The following is a 24,034-nucleotide window of genomic DNA, read 5'->3' as shown; positions in this document are numbered from 1 at the left end:
TTTCAGAATAGTTTTATGACCCAGACTTGAGATTTGGCAAGGGAGTAAAATAGGGAAGGTCTGACACCTGAGCTCTTTCTGTGTGCTAGGTACAGTTCTGAATGCTTCCTATCCATGATCTCAGCTCCTTTGATCCTGTGAGGTCACCACTGTTGTCAAGCCTCCAACAGCCTTTAAAGCCAGGCACTCCTACCCCTCCCCTCTCCTCCCTGACCCCCAGTCCTATTTGCTACCAGTCCACCTGCTTCTGCACCCTTGCATCTTTGCTTCTTACCCATTTCCCCTGGGAGATTATTATCAGAAAGTATAACTACTCCAAAAGCAGCTATAACCTCTGACATTTTCAAATAGGGAAGTGTGCCCTCAACTGGCAAATAGAACCCTTTCTGTGAAAATCTGTATGCTATAGTGTAGCCTCACAGGAAACAGGGAGGTCAATACTTGCATATCCGGCATAATGCTGAAGGACAGGGATTTGCTTGGATGAGGTCTTGCTAGCAATGGGACTTGCTGCTTCTGAAGACAGAGCTGTAGGTGAAAATATTTTCTAGAAGAGAACACAGAAACCAGATATGCTAGAAAGCTTGCAGAAGGCTTGTTATGTGCCTTCTGGGTGAGTGTGAGAAGTGAACACCCAAGGATTGCCTTCACAGATCTTGTTCCAGAAGTGAAGAATAATACTTCCCTATTGGGTACATGGGGACTAAATGAGACAGCATGAGCGCACCCAGGTGCCAGGGACAGGATGTTTATATTTATTTATTTTTTTTAAATATATTTTATTGATTTTTTCACAGAGAGGAAGGGAGAGAGATAGAAAGTTAGAAACATCGATGAGAGAGAAACATCGATCAGCTGCCTCCTGCACATCTCCCACTGGGGATGTGCCTGCAACCTAGATACATGCCCTTGACCGGAATCGAACCTGGGACCCTTCAGTCCAAAGGCCGACGCTCTATCCACTGAGCCAAACCGGTTTCGGCTATATTTATTTTCTTAAGGAATTATAAGTTTATTAGGTCATCTAGATAACCAGATGGGCTGAGCCCCCAAATGGCACCAGCCATGATGTTTATATTTATTTTTTCAAATATATTTTACTGAATTTTTACAGAGAGGAAAGGAGAGGGATAGAGAGTTAGAAACATCCATCAGCTGCTTCCTGCACACTCCCTAGTGGGGATGTGCCCGCAACCAAGGTACATGCCCTTGACTGGAATCGAACCTGAGACCCTTGGGTCCGCAGGCCGTCGCTCTATCCACTGAGCCAAACCGGTTAGGGCCAGGATGTTTATATTTAAAAGCCCACTAGGTGGTAGGCACTGGGGACGCAAGAACAGCATTCCTGAGCTCCTAGGCCTGACATTTCAGTTGGGAATCGGACACTAAACCAAAATAAGTAAATATATAATGTGTCGGGTGCACGAAAGAAATACAGTAAAGAGGGTGTCAGGTGCACAAAAGATTAGAAGGCGAGGATGGGGCGTGTCTGAGGGGAGTGGCTGCCATATTAAATATGATAGGTAGTACATACACTGCGGCATGTACTCGAACGTTACATGTTGTAAGTAGACGTCAACAAGTTGGTTTCCATCCCTCCATACCTTTCGCTGTACCTTATCGCAGGAAAAGGTGCGAAAGAGTCAAATGGCGGGTCCCCTCGCATTCGGACATTTACGGTAGGCTTAGCGGCCAGACCTCTGTGCTCGGCCCCGCCCCCGGCGGGTGCGCGCGTGCGCGGGAATCTGAGCTCCTCCAGAGCCAGACCGCGCGGGCCGGCGCCGGGCGTGGAGGCGCGTTAGGCGGTTGGATGGCACTGGGAGGAGCGCAGCGGACCGCGGCTCTGGGCCTGACGCTGCAGCTGCTGCTCGGCTTCGTGCTGGGCCTGGAGGCAGCCCCGACCCGGTCCCGGGCCCAGACCATAGGTGAGTGAGCTCCGCGCTGCCCGTGCGCCCGCCTGGCCAGCCGCCTAGCTTCGTCCCTGCCGGCACCGCCTCGCCATTGGCTGCGCCGCACTCCGTCGGACACTCCTCCTGCATGTGGCTCTTGCCTCTTTAGCTGGGAAACTGTGCGAGTCCTCACCAATGAAGAGTTCACTGCCTGCCTTTAACTACCGTGCTCTGGCCCTGCTCACACCCCGCACCTGCTCTGCTTTATCGTCACCCATTGTTACCTCCAAGCCGTCCGTCCTTCAGCCCTTCAGCCCGGCGCGGGCTCGCCGCAGGCCCTGGTTGTCCGACCTCTAAGGCCGCGGGGCCGGTCACCTGGTACCTGGTACCTTCCGCAGCAGCAGCAGCGCCTTCCAAACCCTCCCGCCTGAGCTGAGGCCTTGTGGCTGTTTCCTCGGTGGCCATCCTCGCACCCAATCTCTGCACTTTTCTCCTCTAGCCTTGGAGAACGAAAGGCCTCCCTCCCGTGGCCCCGGCCGATGTGATGTTGGCGGCGGTCTCAGGTTCCCAGAGGCAGCTGGGAGGGTTAGGGTGGCCTCCGTGTGTGCGAAGGTGCCCCTGACTTTCAGCTGTGAGCTCCAGTTCACACGTGGGCTCCCCTCTGATCTGGTCCTCTACCTCAACCCAGAGTCCCTGCCTGTCCAGGCTAAAGGTTCCTTAAGGAAGGCAGGACTCATGTTAACCAAGTACCAAACCTTTACATACAAGCAGTCTCCCCGGGACACTGAGGCAGGGACTCCTAACTGCCCCATTTACAGGTGGGCGGAGTCACTGGTCTGGTCCCCCAACCTAATGAGGTGGGCCAGCTCTGCTCTGCTGCCCACTTTACATGGGGACACACACTCCAGCAGGCCAGGGAGAGATGTTGTTGCTTGTCCAGACCAAGACGGGCTAGGCCGGGGAGGAAGCTGGGCTGGGTGCCGACAGTCCCCCATGGGCAGGGAAGGAAGCCAGCTCCAGGCTGTCTACAGCTCTTCCCCGCCTCCCCCGAGTCCAAGGACTGGGTGGCCGACAGCTGCCGTTGGGCCTGGAGGTCTGCAGAGGAGCCAGCTGTGGAGAGTGGGGTGTTTGGAGGCTCAGGCCCCTGTGAGTAAACATGGAAGGGGCAAGTGGACCAGCATCAATTGGGTTAGGCTGGGGCCAAGCCAGGGATTTGCCACCCATCTTGCTACATCTAGGAGGAAGCCCTAAAAGTCTCTCTCTTGCTCTGTCCCTCAAACTCAGGTTCCAGTTCCTTTTGTGCTCCTCCTGATCAGCATACAGCCCAACCCTGCTGTCAGGGGTCCAGGAAGGCTCAGATCTCACCGGAGTGTGACCTGTGTTCACTTATTGTCAGGCCCCCCCTGGGCTTTCGGTCACAAGGTCATGGTCCTGGCACACTGAGTGTCCAGTCTAGTCCCTGTCAGTTTAACCCTGTCAGGGTTGTTGTAAGTGGGATGCAGAACCTCAGGAGTCTCTGAGAGGGACAGGAGACCCCTCCCAGGAAATAGATTGAGATCTGAGGGCTGAGGAGGCAATCTCCAGGTACAGAGTGGAGGGAGGAAAGGGCATACTGGGCCAAGAAACAGCACAGACAAGGCACTGAGGTGGAACAAGCCAGGCTTCTTGGTGAAGCAGTGAGGAGGCCATGACAGAGGGAGCTTTGTGAAGAGGAAAACGTGGGAGGAAGCCAGGTTCCAGGAAGGGTTCAGGGCTGAGCTAGGCCTTGTGGGTCACATGGAGGAGGTAGGATTCGGTTGTGAGAGGCTTGGTGGGCCAGGAGACGGCTTTGAGCAGAGGACAGGTGAAGTGGGTTACCAAATGATGGGACTCTGAGGGGTCTCCAGTGTCCAAATGGAGATGAGGTTGGGGGCCTGGCGAGGTAGCACATTCAGGATAGAAACGTGGTCAGATCTGGAGGAATTTAGGAGCTGAGATGACAGAGCTTGGTGACTAAGCTGATCGTTTACCCCTTTCTTAAGTAGGTGGGATGTCATGGGCCCTGCTGACCCTGACCATGGGCCTGATCCAGGGCAGGTTCAGAGATGGCGCCTCCCCAAGTCTGTTTAACCATGCGGTTTGGAGAGAGTCCTGGGGAGACCATCTGACCATTTGGAGCTTGGTAATGACTCCAGTATCAGTGAGACCTGGGTTCCAACCCTGACTCTGCCACCAGTTCTGCTGCTTCTGGCCTTACATCTCCTCAGTGTTTTCTTTAGAATGGGGATCGCAGTAGAACCTGCCCAGTAGGCTTGTGGTGAGGCTGTGAACTCTTTGGCTTCAAGCCCCACATATAGTGGGTCCTCAGCAAAGGGTGACCACCAATATAGTTCCAGCGCCCTGGGACCTGGCCTGTCCCCTGGTGTTCGCAGCCTGTGACTACTAGACTTCTGGAGAGGGTCCAGGCCTCCCAGGCCTCACCTGTGTTCATCTTGCAGGCGCACCCACAGGCTTCCAGTGCCGCATCAGCGGCCACTATGTGCCCCTCCTCTGGCATTGCGATGGTGAAGAGGACTGCCCTGATGGCAGCGATGAGGAGGAGTGCAGTGAGTGGTCACACCTTGGGGTGGGGTTGGCAGGGATGGGGCCACAGGAGGTGATGCTTGTGGAAGGGTTGTGGCTTTCAGGGGCCACAGTGGGATAGGGCCTGTGGGCGGGGGCGCTGTAAGAGAAGAGGTGAGTTTACAGGGAGGTGGAGTTAGTGTGGTCTTGGACCCAGAGGCTTGCAAGAGGATGGGCTGTGGGGAGTACCTGGGCCCTGTTGTGGGGGCGTTAGGGACCTGACTGACTCTGTACTCCAGAGACAGAGCCGTGCACCCAGGATGGGCAGTGCTCACCGCCCGAGGGCAGCCTTTGCTCTTGTGACAGCATCGGTGACTGCCCCGATGGCATCGACAAGATCATGCTCAACTGTAGCCGCCAGCCCTGCCCGGCAGGGGAGCTCCACTGCCTGCTGGGCAGCACCTGTATCCCACATACCTGGCTCTGTGATGGCCACCCAGACTGTCCTGACTCCAGTGATGAGCTTGGCTGTGGTATGTGCCATGGGACCTCATCCTGGTTGTAGCAGTGGGGAGGGCTGGTCGTTAGAGGAAGATGTCTGACACCTTCCGAGTGTGACCAGGCTGCGAGTGTGGGCTTGTGCATTTGCTCTTGTCTGCATACCTGTGGGGGCAGTGAGAGGTCACTCCTAGCACCAGTGCTCACCAACCTCACTCAGTCTGGGATGGAGGATGAGCCTCAAGGTCTCCCTCAGGCACATGGAACACCTGTTCACACCCCCACACACCCCTTCCCCAGCTAATGAACGCCTGGATTTATTGCAGGAACTGAGACCCTCCAGGAAGGCATGTCTGTGACCCCTGTGACCCTGGAGAGTGTCACCTATTTCGGGAATGCCACAGCCACCTTTGTCAGGAACCAGGACTCAGTCCAGTCTGGAAATCGAAGTGCCTATGGGGTTATTGCAGCTGCTGGTATGATGCATAGGCCCTCCCACTTCTACTTCCCTGGGCCTGGGGCAGCTGCTCCTAGGAGCTGGGGCTTGGGGAGGGGCCAGGCTGCAGACCCCAGTCCCCATGCTTTAGGATGTTTGTGGGTGTGGGGGCTCCTTGCACTCCCTCACCCAATCCATCTTTCTGTTCCCCACAGTGGTGCTAAGTGCAGGTTTGGTTGCCGCCACTCTGCTTGTGTTGTCCCGGCTCCTGTACCCGCCAGGGCTGCTGGTGGTCATGAAGGAGTCCCTACTGCTGCCAGAGAGGAAGACCTCACCGCTCTGAGGATGAGCTCTTGCCATCATGTTGCTGGGGCCCTGAGTGTGGCAGCTGTGGGGACATGCATGTGGCTGCTGGCACACCAGGCCTCAGATGTGGGTTCTTCTGACCATAGTCCTGCAGACCTGAGTTCCTGTGGACTTGACCCTGGAGACTGGATGTGCCTGACCCAGCCCCTGAATGTGAGGAGCCTGGATCGGAACATGCCCCCCCCTGGGGTTGGCCCCAGGCCGCTCCAGGGTGGCCTGTGCATAGACACTGCTCCTGCCCTGCCCCATCTGAGGGTGGTGATTAAAGTTATTTTGCATCATCTGCCTGCTTCTGGGCCTCTGTCTCCCTCTGCCCGGGCAGTCTGGGCAGCAGCCCACCTCTGTGGCCATTCTGCTTCTTGCTTCCTGGGACCCAGAGCAGGGGCGGTTGGGCAGTCTGCATTACCCACAGGCTTCTTCAAGGAGAGCAGAGCTTGGGCATTGCCTCCTGGAGTCCAGAGGATCCCTGTCTATCATGGCTGCCTCTTTGAAATGGAGGCTGGTTTCTGCTCCAACGCATTTTAAAATGTAGGTTTTATTATCCAGGTATGTGGCTCAGAGGTTGAGCATTGACGTATGAATCAAGAGATCACAGTTTGATTCCCAGTTGGCACATGCCCAGGTTGCAGGCTCAATCCCCAGTAGGGGACATGCAGGAGGTGGCTGATCAATGGTTATCTCTCATTGAGGTTTCTATCTCTTTTTTCCTCTCTGAAATCAATAAAAAAAGAAAAGACACATTGTGTCCTGGCCACTGTTTTACCAGTGGTTAGAGCATTGGACCGTACACCAAAAGGTTGTGGGTTTGATTCTCGGTCAAGGGCACATACCTGGGTTACAGGTTCAATCCCTGGCCCTGGTCAGGGTAGAGCAGGAGGCAACCAATCCATATGTCTCTTTCACATTGATGTTTCTCCCTCTCTCCCCCTCCCTTCCACTCTCCAAAAATCAGTGGAAAAAATATCCTTGAGTGAGGATTAACAAAGAAAAGAAATATAACTCCCTAAAAGGAGGGGGCCCACCTCTGCAGTCAGGAGGCAGAGGGTAGGAGAGAAAGGGGCCAAAGCCTTGACGGTGGTTCCCACCAGAGGAATGGGTGAGGCAGGGTTAGCAGGCTTGGACTGCTAGTTTGAATAGTTTCAGTGGGCTCGGCACAGGCACTGTCTATTTTGCGTCAGCCTGTTGACAGTGACGCACAAGCTAGGAAGGCCTGAGACACACCTGGGTCTTGTGTGCTATCAACACATTTCCCTGACCAGAGCCAGCGTTGTGGCTTGCCGGGCCCTTGTTCTTAGTATGATCCCAGGATGCACCTCAGCAGCAACCACCAGGGAACTTCAAGGAACAAGATTTATTACTCATGGGTCCTGGAGCTTACATGGCAGGCTCAGGGCCACTCGTCGTGATTGGGGAGTGAGGGATGGCACGGACCTGGGGGTTCTGCCTTTATTAGGGACGGAGGGTGAGTCATCTAGGGTTGCCTGGGTTCTCTGTTGGTATATTTAAAGCATAAGAGCAGGAATAAGGGCGCAGGAGGGAGGAGCAAGGTCACTCAAGTGGCCAGTTATCTAGGTCACCCGGGCTTTCTGAAAGAGGGTCCTTTATGTGTGGGAGCAGCGTGATTCCTATCTGGGTTGTCTTGCTGGTAGACTGGCATTATGTTTATTCAAGCTGGATGTCTTTTGAAATGGATGCCTCAGCCATCAAAAGCTTATTGTCAGGCACTTAGACTATACTGTCCCTACTTGGCACCTGGTCCTGGGGTGATCAGGGCAAGGGTATAATGGCTCTGGATTGGTTGGTTTGCACATTAAAGTTGAGTTGTTTGCTATCTCCAGGAACTAGCTAACCCTGAGGAACAGTCCCTCCCTGGTTAGGGAGACCCCAGTTGCCAGAGCATCAAGAATGCAGAAAATATAGACCAGCTGGTGTGGCTCTGTGGTTGAGCATTGACCTATGAACCAGGAGGTCACAGTTTGATTCAAGGTCAGGGCATATGCCTGGGTTTCGGGCTCAATCCCCAGTGTGGGGTGTGCAGGAGGCAGCTGATCAATGAATCTCATCATCATGGATGTTTCTGTCTCCCTCCCCATTCTCTGAAATCAATAAAAATATATTTTTAAAAAAAGAATACAGAAAATATAATTAATATACATCCTAACTGCTAGGTGAGGAGAACAAGGCTCTTCTCTGACCCTCTTTCCTCATCACTGAATGGGGTGGCCAGGGCCCTGATAGCCTCTTTGTGGGGCAGTGACCTCACTGACATCACTGACATCCTTGTAGGTGGTCTGGATATTCGTCATCAGCTGGCTTCATGCCACCCAGTGCTGGGCAATACCAGGGCCCCATGCAGGGTCCTATACAGGGTCTCGGGGCTCCCATGTCTGGCTGGCAGGAAGCTGGCTCCTGATATAAGATGTTTGGAGGGGATGAAGCGGGTGGGTGCACCAGGAGGGCTTCCAGGAGGTGGTAAAGCTTGGTTTTGGGACCCTGCCCCCACTGGGAGAAAGTGGTTGAGGGGGGTTTTGGAGTCTAGGCCTTAGGCAGCATGTTGGGGGCTGAGTTCTCTGTGGGGCAGAGGGGGTTGAGGCTTGGGAGGTGGGCTGCTGCCAGGATAGGGGGGCCTTGACTGACAGTGGAGCAGAGGGTGCCCTACCTTCTGGGGTACAAGGCCTTCCCTCTGCACCCTGTGGGTGCACCCGAGCTGGCCAAGACGTCCTGTCAAAGAGATGGAACCATGGTAGTTGACAGGAAGGAGTTATCACAGACGTGTTTTCTTTTTTAAATTCTTTGATGAGAGAGAGAGAGAGAGAGAGAGAGAGAGAGAGAGAGAGAGAAAGGGAGAGAGAGAAACATTGATTTGTTGTTCCACTTATTTATGCATTCCTTGGTTGATTCTTGTATGTGCCCTGACTAGGGATCAAACCCACAACCTTGGTGTTTCAGGGGGACACTCTAACCAACTGAACTACCTGGCCAGGACTGAGAGCAGGGTTTTCTTGTTTTTAGGTTCTGGGGTTTTCTCCTTTGCTCAGGCATGGTCAGCTGCAGTGGGCCAGGGGCTATGAGGCTGGCTGCAGGTGTCACACGCTGCCTAAGCAGAGGCCTAGGATTTGGATCTTTCTGAGATGTCACTTGGGTTTTCAGTTATCAGGGAAGCCAATCACTGCACGCCTAGGAGCTCCCCACAATCGTCGATATACTCTCATGGTTCTGGGTTCACTAAGCTGGCTGCTCCCCCATTTTTTGTTTTGTTTTGTTTTGTTTTGTTTTTTGAGGAATCCAAATGTTCAGTTTATTAAACTAAGCCTGGTGAAGCCATAGCATGAAGAAAAGCTGTAGTCGCCCTAGCTAGTTTGGCTCAGTGGATAGAACGTTGGCCTGTGGACTGAAAGGTCCTGGGTTCAATTCCGGTCAAGGGCATATGCCAGTGGGGGGCATGCAGGAGGAAGCCGATCGATGATTCTCTCTCATCATTGATGTTTCTATTTCTCTCTTCCTCTCTGAAATAAAAATATATTTTGGAGAAAAAGGAAAGAAAAGCTACAGTCATTTGAGACAAATGGATGATTTTATAAAGTTAAAATAAAAAAGACTTAAAACATGGAAAATTCATTAAGTATGATTAAGTAATAAAACACAAAAGTGACCACAATAATTAAAAATATGTTTAAATCGCAGACCTGGGAAATGGACTGTTCACAGCCTTCTCTGGAGAAGAGAAACTCCTTACGTGTTCTGACAGCACTGCACCTACGGCTTATTTTCAGTGGTTGGTGGAACATGAATAGGAACCACATTGTTGCGTGGAGACGTTATTTTCACGTCTGACATTTGCTTCTGGGAAACAGTGTGGTATATCTCTGCCAGAACTCTCTGAAAAGCAGCTTCTGCATTTGCAGAGTCTAGAGCTGATGTCCCAATGAATGACAAACTATTCTTTTCGGCAAAAATTCTTGCTTCATGCGTAGGAACTGCCCTGAGATGACGCACATCACTCTTATTGCCCACACGCATGATGACAGTGTTACTGTCAGTATGATCTCTCCGTTCTTTCAGCCATCGCTCTACATTTTCATACGTGAGATGTTTAGCAATGTCACCAACCATTAAGGCACCTACAGCCTGCAACATGATAGTATGCTGATGTGATAGCTCAAAATCGCTCTTGCGCAGCTGTGTCCCATATCGGTGCCTTTATTGTTTTCCCATCAACCTGGATGCTTCATGTTGCAAACTCTACTCCAGTGGTGCTCTTGCTTTCAAGATTAAACTTGTTTCAAGTAAATTGAGACAAGAGATTATTCTTTCCAACACTGGAATCTCTGATAAGGACAACTTTGAAGAGGTTGACGTATTTGTCTCGTGGGCGCCCATAGCAAGGAGTGAAGGGGTAGAAGTAGCAATGGAATGGGTGGGACCAGGGGGAGGTTGCTGCAGGGGGTCCCCCCCCCCCTTTTAATGTTACTATCATTTTATTTTTTTCAAGTTTAGAAACATTTTTCAATTACAGTTGACATTCAATATTATATTTGCCGGGAGCCGGTCCATGCTTGCTGTTTCAAGGGACCTGGCATATATGGCATACTGTTCTTAATATGTTTGCTCACCTTCTTGGCACTATGTGTTTTAACCAAGGTCGCCTCTCTGAGAAAGGTTGTTTCCCCAAGTAGGGATTTTCCCCTGAAGTTAGGGAGGGAATAAAATCCCTTAACTAAGTGCCAGGCGGGTAATTAATCACTTTAACTACGAATAATCATGCTTAAGCTACATAATCTTTACTCCCTGGAATGGAGATAAGAAACGCCCTAACCTTTGTAATAGAGATTGATAGGATTGGAATCAACTGGTATAAATACAGTTGAAACAAGACAACAGCAGACAGAACTTAGGAGACAGAGAGAGAGAGAGAGAGAGAGAGAGAGAGAGAGAGAGAGAGAGAGAGACAGAAATTGGCACAGAACCTACACAGAACATTCTCTAGAGACAGAAGAACTTCGCTGGAGAGAACATGGCAAAAGATCCTGGACTGAACCTGACTACAGAAATTGGCAAGAGAACCTGACTAGAACCTGGTGACTGAACCTGGCTGGAGAACCTGGACAGAACCTGGCTGGAGAACCTAGTGAGGGAACATGAGTACAGAACCTGGTTGGAGAACCTAGCAAGAGAACATGGACACAGAACCTGGCTGGAGATCCTAAGCAGAACCTCTCTGGAGATCGAGACCAGAACTTGGCTGGAGATCCTGGCTAGGCTGCTGATCAACTGAACGCTGTCTCCGTGTCATTCCTTCCTCGCCGACTCCGTCCACACCTTTGGGAACCCCTGGACCTGCTGGGGTTGGACCCCAGCATATATTAGTTTCAGGTGTCAGACATTTATATAACTTATGAAGCAGTCCCTCCATAAGTCTGGGACCCACCTGATACCATACAGTTGACTACCATATATTCCTTATGCCATACTTACATCCCTGTGATTGATTACTTTATAACTGCAATTCGTACTTCTTAATCTATTTTCCCTTTTTTACTCATTCCCCAACCCCTTCCCATCTGGCAATCATCAGTTGTTCTCTATCAGTGAGTTTGTTTCTATTTTGTTTGTTCATTTATTTTGTTTTTAGATTCCACATATAAGTGAAATCATATGGAATTTGTCTCTCTGCCTGACTTTTTTCACTGAGCTTATTACTCTTTAGGTCCATCCATGTTACTGCAAATGGCAAAGTTTCATTCCTTTCTATGGCTAAGTATATTCCATTGTACATATGTACCACAGTTTATTTTATTTAAAATTTTTTAAATAAATCTTTATTGTTGAAAGTATTACATTGTCCCCTTTTCCCCCCATTGTCCTCTCCCACCCCCCTCCTCCCAAGCCTTCACCACCCACTGTCTGTGTCCTTGGATTATGCATATATACATATGAGTTTATTGGTTGATCTCTTCCCCCGCTCCACCCTCCCCTGCCTTACCTCTGAGGTTTGACAGTCTGTTCAATGTTTCTATGTCTCTGGGTCTATTTTTGTTCATCAGTTTATGTTGGTCATTAGATTCCACATATGAGTGAGATCATGTGATATTTATCTTTCTCCAACTGGCTTATTTCACTTAGCATAATGCTCTCCAGTCCATCCATGCTGTTGCAAATTATAAGAGTCTTTAAAGCAGTATAGTATTCCATTGTGTAGATGTACCACAGGTTTTTAATCCACTCATCTGCTGATGGGCACTTAGGCTGTTCCCAAATCTTAGCTATTGTAAATTGTGCTGCTATGAACAGAGGGATGCATATATCCTTTCTGATGGGTGTCTCTGAGTTCTTGGGTTATATTCCTAGAAGTGAGATCACTGGGTCAAATGGGAGTTCCATTTTAAATTTTTTGAGGAAACTCCGTACTGTTTACCACAGTGACTGCACCAGTCTGCATTCCCACCAGCAGTGCATGAGGGTTCCCTTTTCTCCACATCCTCACCAGCACTTGTCGTTTGTTGATTTATTAATGATAGCCATTCTTACAGGTGTGAGGTGGTACCTCATTGTTGTTTTGATTTGCATTTCTTGGATGATCAGTAACTTTGAGCACTTTTTCATATGCCTTTTGGCCTTCTGTATGTCCATTTTGGAGAAGTGTCTATTGAGATCCTTTGCCCATTTTTTATTGGATTGTTTATTTTCCTTTTATTAAGTTGTATGAATTCCCTATAGATTTTGGAGATTAACCCCTTATCGAACTATCATTGGGAAATATGTTCTCCCATGGAGTGGGCATTCTTGTTATTTTATTGATGGTTTCTTTTGCTGTGCAGAAGCTCTTTATTTTGATGTAGTCCCATTTGTTTATTTTCTCCTTAATTCCATTGTCCTAGGAGATGTATCTGTAAACATGTTCCTACAAGAAATGTCTGAGATTTTGCTGCCAATGGTTTCTTCTAGGATTTTTATGGTTTCATGTCTTATATTTAAGTCCTTTATCCATTTTGAGTTTATTTTTGTATATGGTGTAAGTTGGTGGTCTAGTTTCATTTTTTTGCATGTATCTATCCAGTTTTCCCAACACCATTATTGAAGAGACTATCTTGACTCCATTGTATGCTTTTGCCTCCTTTATAAAATATTAAGTAAGCATTATGACTTGGGTCGATTTCTGGGTTCTCAGTTCTGTTCCATTGGTCTATATGCCTGTTCTTGTGCCAGTACCAGCTGTTTTGATTATGGTAGCTTTGTAGTATAACTTGAAATCTGGTATTGTGATTCCTCCATAACACAGTTTTATTTTATTTTATATATTTTATTGATTTTTTACAGAGAAGAAGGGAGAGGGATAGAGAGTTAGAAACATCGATGAGAGAGAAACATCGATTAGCTGCTTCCTGCACACTCCCCACTGGGGATGTGCCCGCAACCAAGGTACATGCCCTTGCCCGGAATCGAACCCGGGACCTTTCAGTCTGCAGGCCGATGCTCTATCCACTGAGCCAAACCGGTTCCGGCCATAACATAGTTTTTTTATCTACTCATCTATCAATGGGCACCTAGGCTGTTTCCATATGTTGGCTATTGTAAATAATGTTACAGTAAACATAGGGTTCATATATCTTTTCAAATTAGTGTTTTTGTTTTTTAAGTTTTAATATGTTTTTTAAAATTTTTTAAATCTTTATTGTTGAGAGTATTATAGATGTTCTCCTATTTTCCCCCATTGTCCTTCTTCACCTGGTTCCTGCCCCACCCCAGGCCTTCACCACCCTATTGTCTGTGTCTATAGGTAATGCATGTATGCATATAAGATCTTTAGTTAATCTCTCTCCATTCCCCTTCCCTCTGAGATTTGTCAGTTTGTTCCATGTTTCCATGCCTCTGATTCAAATTAGTGTTTTTGTTTTCTTCAGATAAATTCCTAGAAGTGGGATTACTGGGTCATATAATAGTTCTATTTTAATTTTTTGAGGACCCTCCATACTGTTTTCCATAATGGCTGCACCAGTCTGCATTCCTGCCAACAATGCATAAATAAGGCTTCCCTTTTCTTCACATTCTCACACCACTTGTTGTTTATTGATTTGTTGATGATAGGCATTTTGATAGGTGTGAGGTGGTATCTCCTTGTGGTTTTAATTTGCATTTCTCTGATGATTAGTGATGTTGAGCATCTTTTTTATATGTCTTCCTTGGAGAAATACTATTCAGGTCCTCTGCCCATTTTTAAATAAATTGCTTGTTTTGGGTGTTAAGTTGTATGAGTTTCTTATATATTTTGTATATTAACTCTTTATCAAATGTATCATTGGTATCTTCACCCATTCAGTATATTGCCTTTCCTTTTGTTGATGGTTTCCTTTGCTGTGCAAAACCTTTTTAGTTTGATGTAGTCCCATTTGTTTAATTTTTTCTTTTGTTTCCCTTGCCTGAGGGGACATATCTAAAAAAATATATTACTAAGAGCTATGCCAGAGATTTTACTGTTTATATTTTCTTTTAGGAGTTTTATGATTTCAGGTTTTACATTTAAGTTTTTAATCAATTTTGAGCTTATTCTTCAACATAGTGTAAGAAAGTGGCCTAGTTTCATTTTTTTCTATGAACCTGTCCAGTTTTCCCAACACCATTTATTGAATAGGTTATCTTTACCCCATTGTATGTTCTTGCCTCCTTTGTCATTAATCAATTGACCATAAAGGTGTAGGTTTATTTCTGGGCTCTCTATTCTGTTCCATTGATCTAGGTGTCTGTATGCCAGTATGGCTACCGGCTCTTTGTTCCACTTGATGGTGGCTGCTGTCCTTTGGGGGCTGGGCTAGCTTGACATTACCATCAGGAATGTCTCTGTCACGTCTGGTGCCTTAGGGGGACAGCTGGGATAATGGGCCTCCCCCTCTCCACGTGCCTCTCCGAGTAGCCTTTCCACATGGCCACCTAAGCAGATGGCCACTTGTCTTTCATGGCAACTCAAGGCTCCCCTAAGTACAGAGCTGAAGCAGCTGAAACTTCAAAAGCTCAGACCCTCCAGGAACTGGGCCAGCATCACTTTCTGCCCCATTCTGCTGGTTCAGTGGATGTGTGTGTGTGTGTGTGTGTGGTGCGGGGGGGGGGGTGGGGGGGCGCGGGGGGGGGACGGGGGGGGCGCGGGAGGGGAGGGGGAGTCGGGGAGGGGAGGTGGGCTAGAGGGGGCACGAACACTGGGAGGGCCCAGTTTGTGGGGCTATCCTTGCAGACCAGCTGTCACAAAGGGGCAGACCCGGGTGGGGGGAGAGGAACTTTCCATCCAGTGAGCCAGCTGATGAGCCCTGGGCAGATAGCTTTGTCATCTGTACACTAAGGCAGTCACAGGGTCCACTCCCTCCACCTCCTCGCCCTGTGAGCATGCCCTTTGTTCATTAACAAAGGTGTCAACTCTTTGTTCCTTCAAGCAGGGCTCCTTCTGACTGCCAGCCAGTGAACCTGTGCAGCAAGCCCAGTGAACCTCCAGGGGAGTCCAGGCATAAAAGGGAGGGGTGTTTGGGGGCCCACTAGGAGGGGTGTGTGGACAGGGTAGGTATAGGTCCCAGTACCTGGTGAAATTCTGGTGGGCCAGAGAAGGTAGCCCGGAGGGAGAAGTGTTAAACATGGGGAAGGGGGTGGATGGGCATATATGTGTTTTGTCCAACTCTCACCATTCATTCTATTTTTTTTTTTTTTTATCAAGGAACATTCATATAACATAAAATTAACCATTAATCATTTTAAAGTGGATAGTTCACATCTGAAATGCTGTGCAACCCCCACCTCCATCTATTTCCAGGACATCTTCATTGTCTCAAAAGGGAACCCCTCCCCATCAGCAGTCACTTCCCCCTCCCCTCTGTCTGCCCCCTATGCCCCCCCAGCCCCAACACTAATCCACATCTTGTCTCTGTAGGCTTGCCTGTTCTGACAGTTCATATAAATTGAATCACACACTGTGGCCTTGTGTCTGGCTTCTCTCACTGAGCTCATGTTTTCAAGGTTCTTCCCCCAAAGTTTCCTCATTTCCCATTTTATGACAACTCCCCGCCCCCATTACCCAAATAACTACTGGTTGGCTTCTGACACTATAGACTATTTGCATTTCTAGAATCATATAGTATATATCCTTTTTTTTCTGGCCGTTTTTACCTAACAATTATTTTAAGACATATCCATATTGTTGCATGACTTAAAAGTTAACTCATTTTTATTGCTGAGCTGTAATCCATTGTATAGCTAGCCCACAATTCATTTACCAATGCATCTGTTGATAGATAATTGGGTTGTTTCCAGTTTTTTATTATTACAGACAGAGATGCTATGAACATTTATGCTTTTATTTTTTTTGGGTAAATTCCCAGGAGGGAATGCTTGCCTCAGATGGGAAGTATATATTTAATTTTAAAGAAATTTCAAAATGTTTTCCAAAGTGGTTGTACTCTTTTTCTCTCCCAACAATGTAAATGTTCTCATTCCCTCATACCCTGCATCACCTGCTATCGTCAGTTTTTGCAATTTTAGTTATTCTAATAGATGTGTAATGGTATTATACTGTTTTTTATTTTATTTATTTTTATTTTTTCTTTATTATACTGTTTTTTAAAAAATTAAATTCACATAACAGAAAATTAACCATTTTATTTTAAAAAATATTTTTATTGATTTCAAAAAGGAAGGGAGAGGGAAAGAGATAGAAACATCAATGTTGAGAAAGAATCATTAGTCTGCTGCCTCCTGCACCCCCCTGCTGGGGATGGAGCCTGCGAGCTGGGCTTATGTCCAGGAATCAAACCATGACCTCCTGGTTCACAGGTCAACACTCAATCTCTGAGCCACACCGGCCAGGCGAAAATTAACCATTTTAAAGTGACAATTCAATGGCATCTAGTACATTCATAATGTTGTGCAACCTCCATCTGTAGGAGTACAAGAATCTTTTAATGAGTTTGTTGCATTCCACAAAAGATCAAGTTGGGACTTTGATTGGGATTGCATTGTGTTTGTAAGTTAATTTGTAGAGGAGCACAAACATTCATTGAGCATGGACTGTGTGCCAGGCATTGCTGTAAGTGTTAGAGATGGTGCCTGAAAGACAACAAAGCCCCTCCCCCATGATGTGGAAGGGGAGAGGAGGCAGATGACCAGCTAATAAACTGGTCAGGTGGTGCTAAATTCCAGGGACCAAAATCAAAGTAGGAGGGAAGGGCATGCTGGGTTGGGGAAAGATGGGTCACTCTTTTTATATTAAACTAGTGACCCAGTGCACGAATTTGTGCACAAAGAAAGGAAATTAATTAGAAGAAATATTTTAATATCACTATTCGCCCTTTCTCTATAATAGAAGTGTCAACCAAATTCACGATCAACAATGACAGATGGAAACACACACGTGTGATTGGCGCCAGTGAGAGCTTTATATGTCTCGCGCATGTGCGAATCAACTTAGCCTTTTATAGTTAACCAAACCATTTTCCTTTGGCTTATTCTGACACCAGTGTAATTCCATAGGTGTTGTGCCATCAGGGTTACAAGTGAAAAAATTTAAAGTAATTAAGGCTTGGTGTAGTCTACTTACAGGAGATTTCACCACTATTCCCCCTTTTTGTTTTTCAAGTTGGGATTTTAGCTGCTGATATTGGCGTTCTATAATTGCCTGTCCTTGGGAATGGTATGGTATTCCCATAATGTGCTGAATTTTCCACTTTTTACAAAATTGCTGGAAATGACAGCTTGTGTATACAGGTCCATTATCAGTTTTAATAATTTTTGGAATTCCTCTGATGGCAAAAGTAGCTAGTCAATGATTAATGACCTGTTTCACTGTTTCCCCTGTAGATGCAGTGGCCCATATGACCTTTGAAAAAGTGTCTACAGAGACATGCAAAGCCCAATGGCGTCCAAAAGGAGTATAATGTGTTATATCCATTTGCCAGATATGGTCCCTTATTAATCCTCCAGGGTTAATTCCTGTATTAAGCCTTTGAGGCAGATGTAAAATATAAGTGGGACATTCCTTGATAATTTGTTTTGCCTGCTGTCAAGTGATTGAGAATTGTTTAGACAACATTTTGGCAGGCTGATATAAAAGCTGATGAGATTTTGTGTCCTGTTTTAATAAAGCAACCAATTGATTGGCATATGTATTTCCTTTTGTTAAAGTACCAGGCAGGGTGGTATGAGCCCTGATATGAGTAATATAAAAGGGATATTGCCTTTGCTGTACAATTTGCTGGACCTGTTTATATAGTATAAATAGACTTTGGTTACTGAGCCATTTTAATCGAGCAGTCTCAATTCTATTTACCAGGCCAGCAACATAGGCAGAATCAGAAATAATATTAAGAGGCTCTTGGAAATCCTGCAATGCAGCCTTGATAGCTTCTAATTCAATTCTTTTCACAGAAGTATGACTGGTCTGGATGACTCAGTCTGAATTCATTGCATGATAAGCAGCTTTACCATTAGATGAACCATCAGTAAAAACAGTTAATGCTCCAGGAATAGGTTCCTGCCTAGTATTTTTTGGTATAATAATAGGGGTGTAATATAAAAATTGTAGGAATTTGTTTTTTAGTAGGTGACAACTAACCTCCCCTGAATATCCACTTAGTCCATTTTGCCAATTCAAATCAGTCTGAAATAACATTTCTAATTGCTTCCCAGTAAGGGGAAGATAGATGCATTGGGGTTCTTCTCCTCTAAGCTGCCTGCAGCGCTTTCTGAGTTGAGATATTAACTGTGCCATGAGTTCTATACATGTAAACAGTTTTAGAGGATCGATGCCCTAGGTCAGTGGTCGGCAAACTGTGGCTCGGCAAACCGCAGCTCGCAAGCCACATGTGGCTCTTTGGCCCCTTGAGTGTGGCTCTTCCACAAAATACCGGCTCTTCCACAAAATACCGACTTCTGCGAATGGGCCACAAAGTTTCAATCTCACTGTATGTGCACGCCCGCACGTGGTATTTTGTGGAAGAGCCACAGTCAAGGGGCCAAAGAGTCACATGTGGCTCGTGAGCCGCAGTTTGCCGACCACGGCCCTAGGTGGACCCACTCAATAATAGTAGGAGAGTTTTTATTTTGGAAGATGACTCCAGTGGGACTATTTGAAATAGGATTAATCTGCCCTAATAAAGGTAATTCAGGCTGTACTTGTGCTACTTGGACTGAGGAGATTGCCTGCTCAATTCTTAGTAACTCCTTCCTAGCTTTATCTGTTAATGTTTGGGGAGAGAAAAGATTAGAGTCACCCCTAAGTATATTGAATAAATTTGTCATTTCTCCCATAGAGATTTTTAGATAAGGTCTTAACTAATTAATGTCCTCTAATAATTTCTAAAAGTCATTTAAGGTCTTAAGGCAATCCTTTTGTATTTCCACCTTTTGAGGCCTAATACACTGGTTTTCAATTATGGTTCCTAGATATTTGAAGGGCGTTTCTCTCTGTACCTTTTCTGGAGCAATCCTTAAGCCCCATTTAGGGAGTTCATTTTCTAATTGGGAAGACATTGCTAAAGTCTGCTCTTCCCGTGGACTCGCTAGGAGCAAGTCATCCATGTAATGGATAATGTAATATTAGGAATATTTGTCCCTTAAAGATTGAATAGCTTGAGCTACATATTTTTGACATAAGGTGGGGCTATGGGCCATTCCTTGAGGCAAAACATTGATATGTTTTCATAGGCTCTATATTATTAATAGATGGCACTGAAAAGGCAAATCTTTGTTTATCTTGAGGTGCCAAGGGAATGGTGAAGAAACAGTCCTTGAGATCTACTACAATAAGAGACCAATCTAGAGGTATTTGTGAAGGTGCTGGGAGTCCAGGCTGTAAAGCTCCCATGGTATGCATAGTAGCGTTAACCGCTCTAAGATCATGCAACAGTTGCCACTTTCCTATCGTCTTCTTAGGTATTGTAAATATAGGAGTAATCCAAGGAATATTGGTAGGCTTCATGTGGCCAGCCTCTACTTGTTCCTGTATTAATTCATGAATATGACCTAATTTCTCCTTGGTTAAGGGCCACTGATCCACCCATATAGGTCTACCATCTTTCCATTGTATAGGATCAGCATGGGGGCGAGGAGACTGAGCAGTGACCATTCCTAAAATGGCTAGTATCCTAATCCTCATCTTCTTGGGTTTCCTTTGGCTTGAATGGGTTCTTTAATTCCCTGTTTATTTTTCCCTAAGCCTTGACCAGCTTGATATCCCATCTGAGTTATTAACTGCTGTCCCTTGCTGGTAATAATACAAGCTAATAAACCTTTTAAAAAATCCTGGCCCCATAAGTTGACTGCAATTCCAGAGACTATGTAGGGCTGAAACCATCCTGTTTGTCCTTCCTCATCTTGCCACTTTATTTTTAATTTTTTAAAATATATTTTATTGATTTTTTACAGAGTGGAAGGGAGAGGAATAGAGAGAAACATTGATGAGAGAGAAACATCGATCAGCTGCCTCCTGCACACCTCCTACTGGGGATGTGCCCGCAACCAAGGTACATGCCCTTGACTAGAATCGAACCTGGGACCTTTCAGTCCGCAGGCCGACGCTCTATCCACTGAGCCAAACCGGTTAGGGCCTCATCTTGCCACTTTAACACTGCAGCACTATGTTGCATATTATCAGGAACTCCAACCCCCGTACTAGAGCCCATAGCTTCTACCATGGACCAACTTGGAGGCCAGAATTCTTTACTAATAACACTGACATCCGCTTCAGTGTCTACTAAACCCTTAAACAGTTGTTCCTCTATTCTTAAATTGATCGTAGGACAGGTTTTGCTAATTTCATGTATCCAATAGATATCTGAACTTCCAAATCCTTGTGTTCCTCTTTTCCTATTTATAGCTTCACCCTGCTGAATATAAGGTAGAAGTAGGAGCTGAGCAATTCTTTGTCCTGGAGTAATTTGCATAATATGTTTGTATTCTACTATGACCTTGATTTCTCCCTCATAGTCTGAATCTATGACTCCAGGCAAAACAGTTAGTCCTTTCAGAGTGTTTGCACTTCTTCCTAAGACTAATCCTAACATTCCCAGTGGTACAGGCCTCAAAATTCCTGTAGGAACAGCTTGCAGAGCCATATCAGGGGTCAGAGTGACCCCTACGTGCTGTTGAGATCTAGGTCTGCACTCCCTGGAGTGGCTCAGATGAGGGAATCCACTGTGGGCCTCACAGGGCTTAAACCCCTTGTTGTTTACGGGGCTGGAGGAAGCCCCTCTTCCCGTTTCCCTGCAGCTGGCCATTCCCTATGTCTCAATTTAATGGCTGCCCATTTCTATTAAATTTAGATCTACACTGACTAGCCCAGTGATTTCCTTTTTGACATCTAGGCCATAAAGAGCTTGAATCTGTGTTGTTTGAATTGGGAGACGGAATGCTCACTCCTTTCCCTTGGGCGCCACCCTGAATCCTTTTTGGTTGCATACATTCTCTTTTGAAATGTCCTGGCTTTCCACAATTAAAACATTTTTTTTACTCCCCACTGTTACAGCGGCAGCTAGTAAGTTTGCTTGAACAATGCCTGATCCCACATCCTGACATGCTCGAATTATTTCTGTAATGGTACCATTTTTTCTTAGCGGCATCAGACATTTCTTGCAATCAGCATTGGCATTTTCCTAGGCCAGTGGTCGGCAAACTGTGGCTCGCGAGCCACATGCAGCTCTTTGGCCCCTTGAGTGTGGCCATGAAGTTTCAATTGCACTGTACGTGCGTGCCCGCACGTGGTATTTTGTGGAAGAGCCACACTCAAGGGGCTGCAGTTTGCCGACCACTGTCCTAGGCTAATTGTTGAATTAAAATGTCTCCTGCTGTGTTTTTAAAAAATATATATATTTTATTGATTTTTTACAGAGAGGAAGGGAGAGAGATAGAGAGTTAGAAACATCGATGAGAGAGAAACATCAATCAGCTGCCTCCTGCACACTCCCTACTGGGTATGTGCCTGCAACCAAGGTACATGCCCCTGACCGGAACCGAACCTGGGACCCTTAAGTCCACAGGCCACAGGCCGACGCTCTATCCACTGAGCCAAACCGGTTAGGGCTGTCTCCTGCTGTTTCATGTTGTATTTGTCTGATTCCGTGGTCCCTGCATACACTTACTGAAAGCTCCCTCAGGATCCCCTTTAGTTGGTAAAGCCCACCAGGCTTTTCTCCCACAAAGTCTAATCTGCTCATAAGCTTGTTGCACACACTATAGCTGATTGTGTTGTCCTTGCCTGCTAACGTTTCAAAAGTTATTTGAACATTCTGCCCGCAATTAGTATGCGCCTGCTCTTGACATCTCTCTAAAAATTCTCCCTTCCATAGTAAGTAATCTCCTCCATCCAGGGCTGCACGAGCTAAACAGTACCAATCAAAAGGAGATAGGAATGCTTCAGAAATGTTAGTCATAATTTCTCCGGTAAATGGAGTGGTAGGACCATTTTGTATGATGCTCTCATGCAAGGAAGGCCTTTATCATCTTAAAGTCAAATTTGTCACGCTATCTTATTATTTGATTTGGGTAATGTGGGTATAATAGAAAAAGCAAGTCTCTCCTCCATCTTCACGTCCTTTAATCCTTGCGCAGTTGATTCTATTAGCGGCGAATTAAATATTTCAGGATCAGAACACGGAGGTGGAGGGGGGCAGGAAGGGCACTCCTCCAATTTTTCTTTCTGCTCCTCTTGAGGAGTGGAGGGTGCAAGGGGAGGAGGTTTATCCTCTCTAGCCTCTCTAAAAGGTTCTAGCAAGTGCAATACTGCGCTCCACAAGGAGAAACAACACGGAGGCAAGTTTTTCCCTGCTGATGAGCTTTATTCAAGTTCTGACCTACTCTTTCCCAACATTCAACATCTAATGTACCCTCGTCAGGAAACCAAGGATTATGTTCTATAATATGCAAAAACTGTAAGAAAAGACCTTCTGACACCTTAATTCCTTTATGCTTGAGCATGCAAGCCAAAAGTCTACAATAAGCCGAAACCGGTTTGGCTCAGTGGATGGAGCGTCAGCCTGCGGACTGAAGGGTCCCAGGTTCGATTCCGGTCAAGGGCATGTACCTGGGTTGCGGGCACATCCCCAGTAGGAGATGTGCAGGAGGCAGCTGATCGATGTTTCTCTCTCATCGATGTTTCTAACTCTCTATCCCTCTCCCTTCCTCTCTAAAAAAAACCAATAAAATATATATATATTTTTAAAAAAGTCTACAATAATATTTTCCCCCTTTACTCAAATTCTGCCCCATTATAACCTGGCCGAATGAAGACGTTCTTGTCCACTTATGTTCGCAGCTCCGAAGCTGGCACGGGCTTTGTGTGCGGTGAAGTTCCCACCTTTCCGGTGAATTTCCACTTTTCCTTTTTCACTTCGTTTTCTGCTCTGGCAAATCTCCTCCAGTATCCTGTTCGAGGCGCCAGAACGCCGTGACCTGCACGGCTAGGGTTCAGGATCTGAAGAAGGGGATGACGCACAAATGGAAACACTAGACAAGAAATATGAATTTAGGAGGCACTGGGGGGCCAGGTGGAGACCCATTTCTTGAAGAGGCACACTGAAACCGCCGGGCGCTTTGTGTGTCGCCTTCTGTGAGAAGGTGGCTGGGCAGCGGAGGACCAGCATTCCTGCGGGGTCGCTACACAAACTTTGTGGCCAAGAAGAGCTGGATGTAGAACCCCGTCACTGTGCTTGGTACAGGCCTCTGAAGGACAACCCTGGCACGACGGCTGCTTCTACTGCAAACAATGCTCATGAATCTGGCCAACGGGCACTTTGTTTCCCACCAGAACCAAGTGCATTGCTCCGCTTGTGCCAAAAAGCTGTGAAGTGACAGGGGCTCCTATCCTATAAAATGGAATTGAGCCTTGTTCTTTGTGTCCTCACCCTCTGCCCTACACCACCCATAGGGGAAGAGCATTCTTCAAAGTTGTTCCCTCTACCTTTTCTCCCATTTTACAATATTACTCATAGTAGATTTAGCAAAAAGCAGCTCCAAAGCAAAGTGAATTTTGCAATGGCTACAGTTAAAAAATGAGCACCCAAGTAGATTAAGTCTTCTTCATGTTATCATAGAGCAGAAAAGTGGTAACTAGCTGCTTAGTGATGTAAGCAAAAGCCTGAGATAAAGCTTCCACTGAGATGCTCTTCATGACTCAGCTGGGACCCGCTGAGTAATCACACGACACAGAGAGTTGCAGTGGCTGCTCCAACTTGCTCAGCCTATGTTCTGTGAGCAGAAAGATAACTTACCGAAACGCATGGTTTAACTTCCTCATCAAAACCACCCCTTGAGGGCCTGACACCCTTCTGGGCCCTGGTCA

The 24,034-nt window shown here is 46.7% G+C and overlaps 1 protein-coding gene and 1 pseudogene across 3 annotated transcripts; one reads left to right on the top strand and one right to left on the bottom strand.

Moving 5' to 3' along the window:
- Positions 1 to 1,733: 1,733 nt before the first annotated feature.
- CD320 (CD320 molecule) lies at positions 1,734 to 6,013 on the top strand. 2 transcript variants are annotated; one of them, XM_081093190.1, is made up of 5 exons: positions 1,734 to 2,452; positions 4,367 to 4,474; positions 4,730 to 4,963; positions 5,255 to 5,404; positions 5,580 to 6,013. In XM_081093190.1, the coding sequence occupies exons 1-5, from the start codon at positions 2,434 to 2,436 to the stop codon at positions 5,705 to 5,707; spliced, it is 639 nt and encodes a 212-aa protein (XP_080949316.1). In that variant the 5' UTR covers positions 1,734 to 2,433; the 3' UTR covers positions 5,708 to 6,013. The 2 variants fall into 2 exon arrangements, with proteins under 2 accessions (XP_080949316.1, XP_080949315.1); XM_081093189.1 differs by having other exon boundaries at positions 1,740 to 1,925.
- Positions 6,014 to 9,462: 3,449 nt separating this feature from the next.
- Positions 9,463 to 23,973, bottom strand: LOC308519332 (ras-related protein Rab-11A-like; annotated as a pseudogene). Its single transcript has 2 exons — positions 23,964 to 23,973; positions 9,463 to 10,095 (listed from the first exon to the last, which is right to left on the bottom strand). The product of its transcript is annotated as a ras-related protein Rab-11A-like (transcript).
- Positions 23,974 to 24,034: the final 61 nt, after the last annotated feature.

Source organism: Myotis nattereri (assembly GCF_964212035.1).
Source record: "Myotis nattereri genome assembly, chromosome: 5".
In the NCBI taxonomy this organism is placed as follows: domain Eukaryota; kingdom Metazoa; phylum Chordata; class Mammalia; order Chiroptera; family Vespertilionidae; genus Myotis; species Myotis nattereri.
The sequence above is the reverse complement of the archived record's forward strand: the minus strand, read 5'-3'. Positions and strand labels throughout refer to the sequence as shown.

Excerpts from the sequence above, each read along its gene's own strand:
- CD320 (XM_081093189.1), top strand. The coding sequence starts at position 1,811 with ATGGCACTGGGAGGAGCGCAGCGGACCGCGGCTCTGGGCCTGACGCTG. Across the intron at positions 1,926-4,366 it reads GTCCCGGGCCCAGACCATAG|GCGCACCCACAGGCTTCCAG; the intron begins GTGAGTGAGCTC and ends TTCATCTTGCAG. Across the intron at positions 4,475-4,729 it reads CAGCGATGAGGAGGAGTGCA|AGACAGAGCCGTGCACCCAG; the intron begins GTGAGTGGTCAC and ends TCTGTACTCCAG.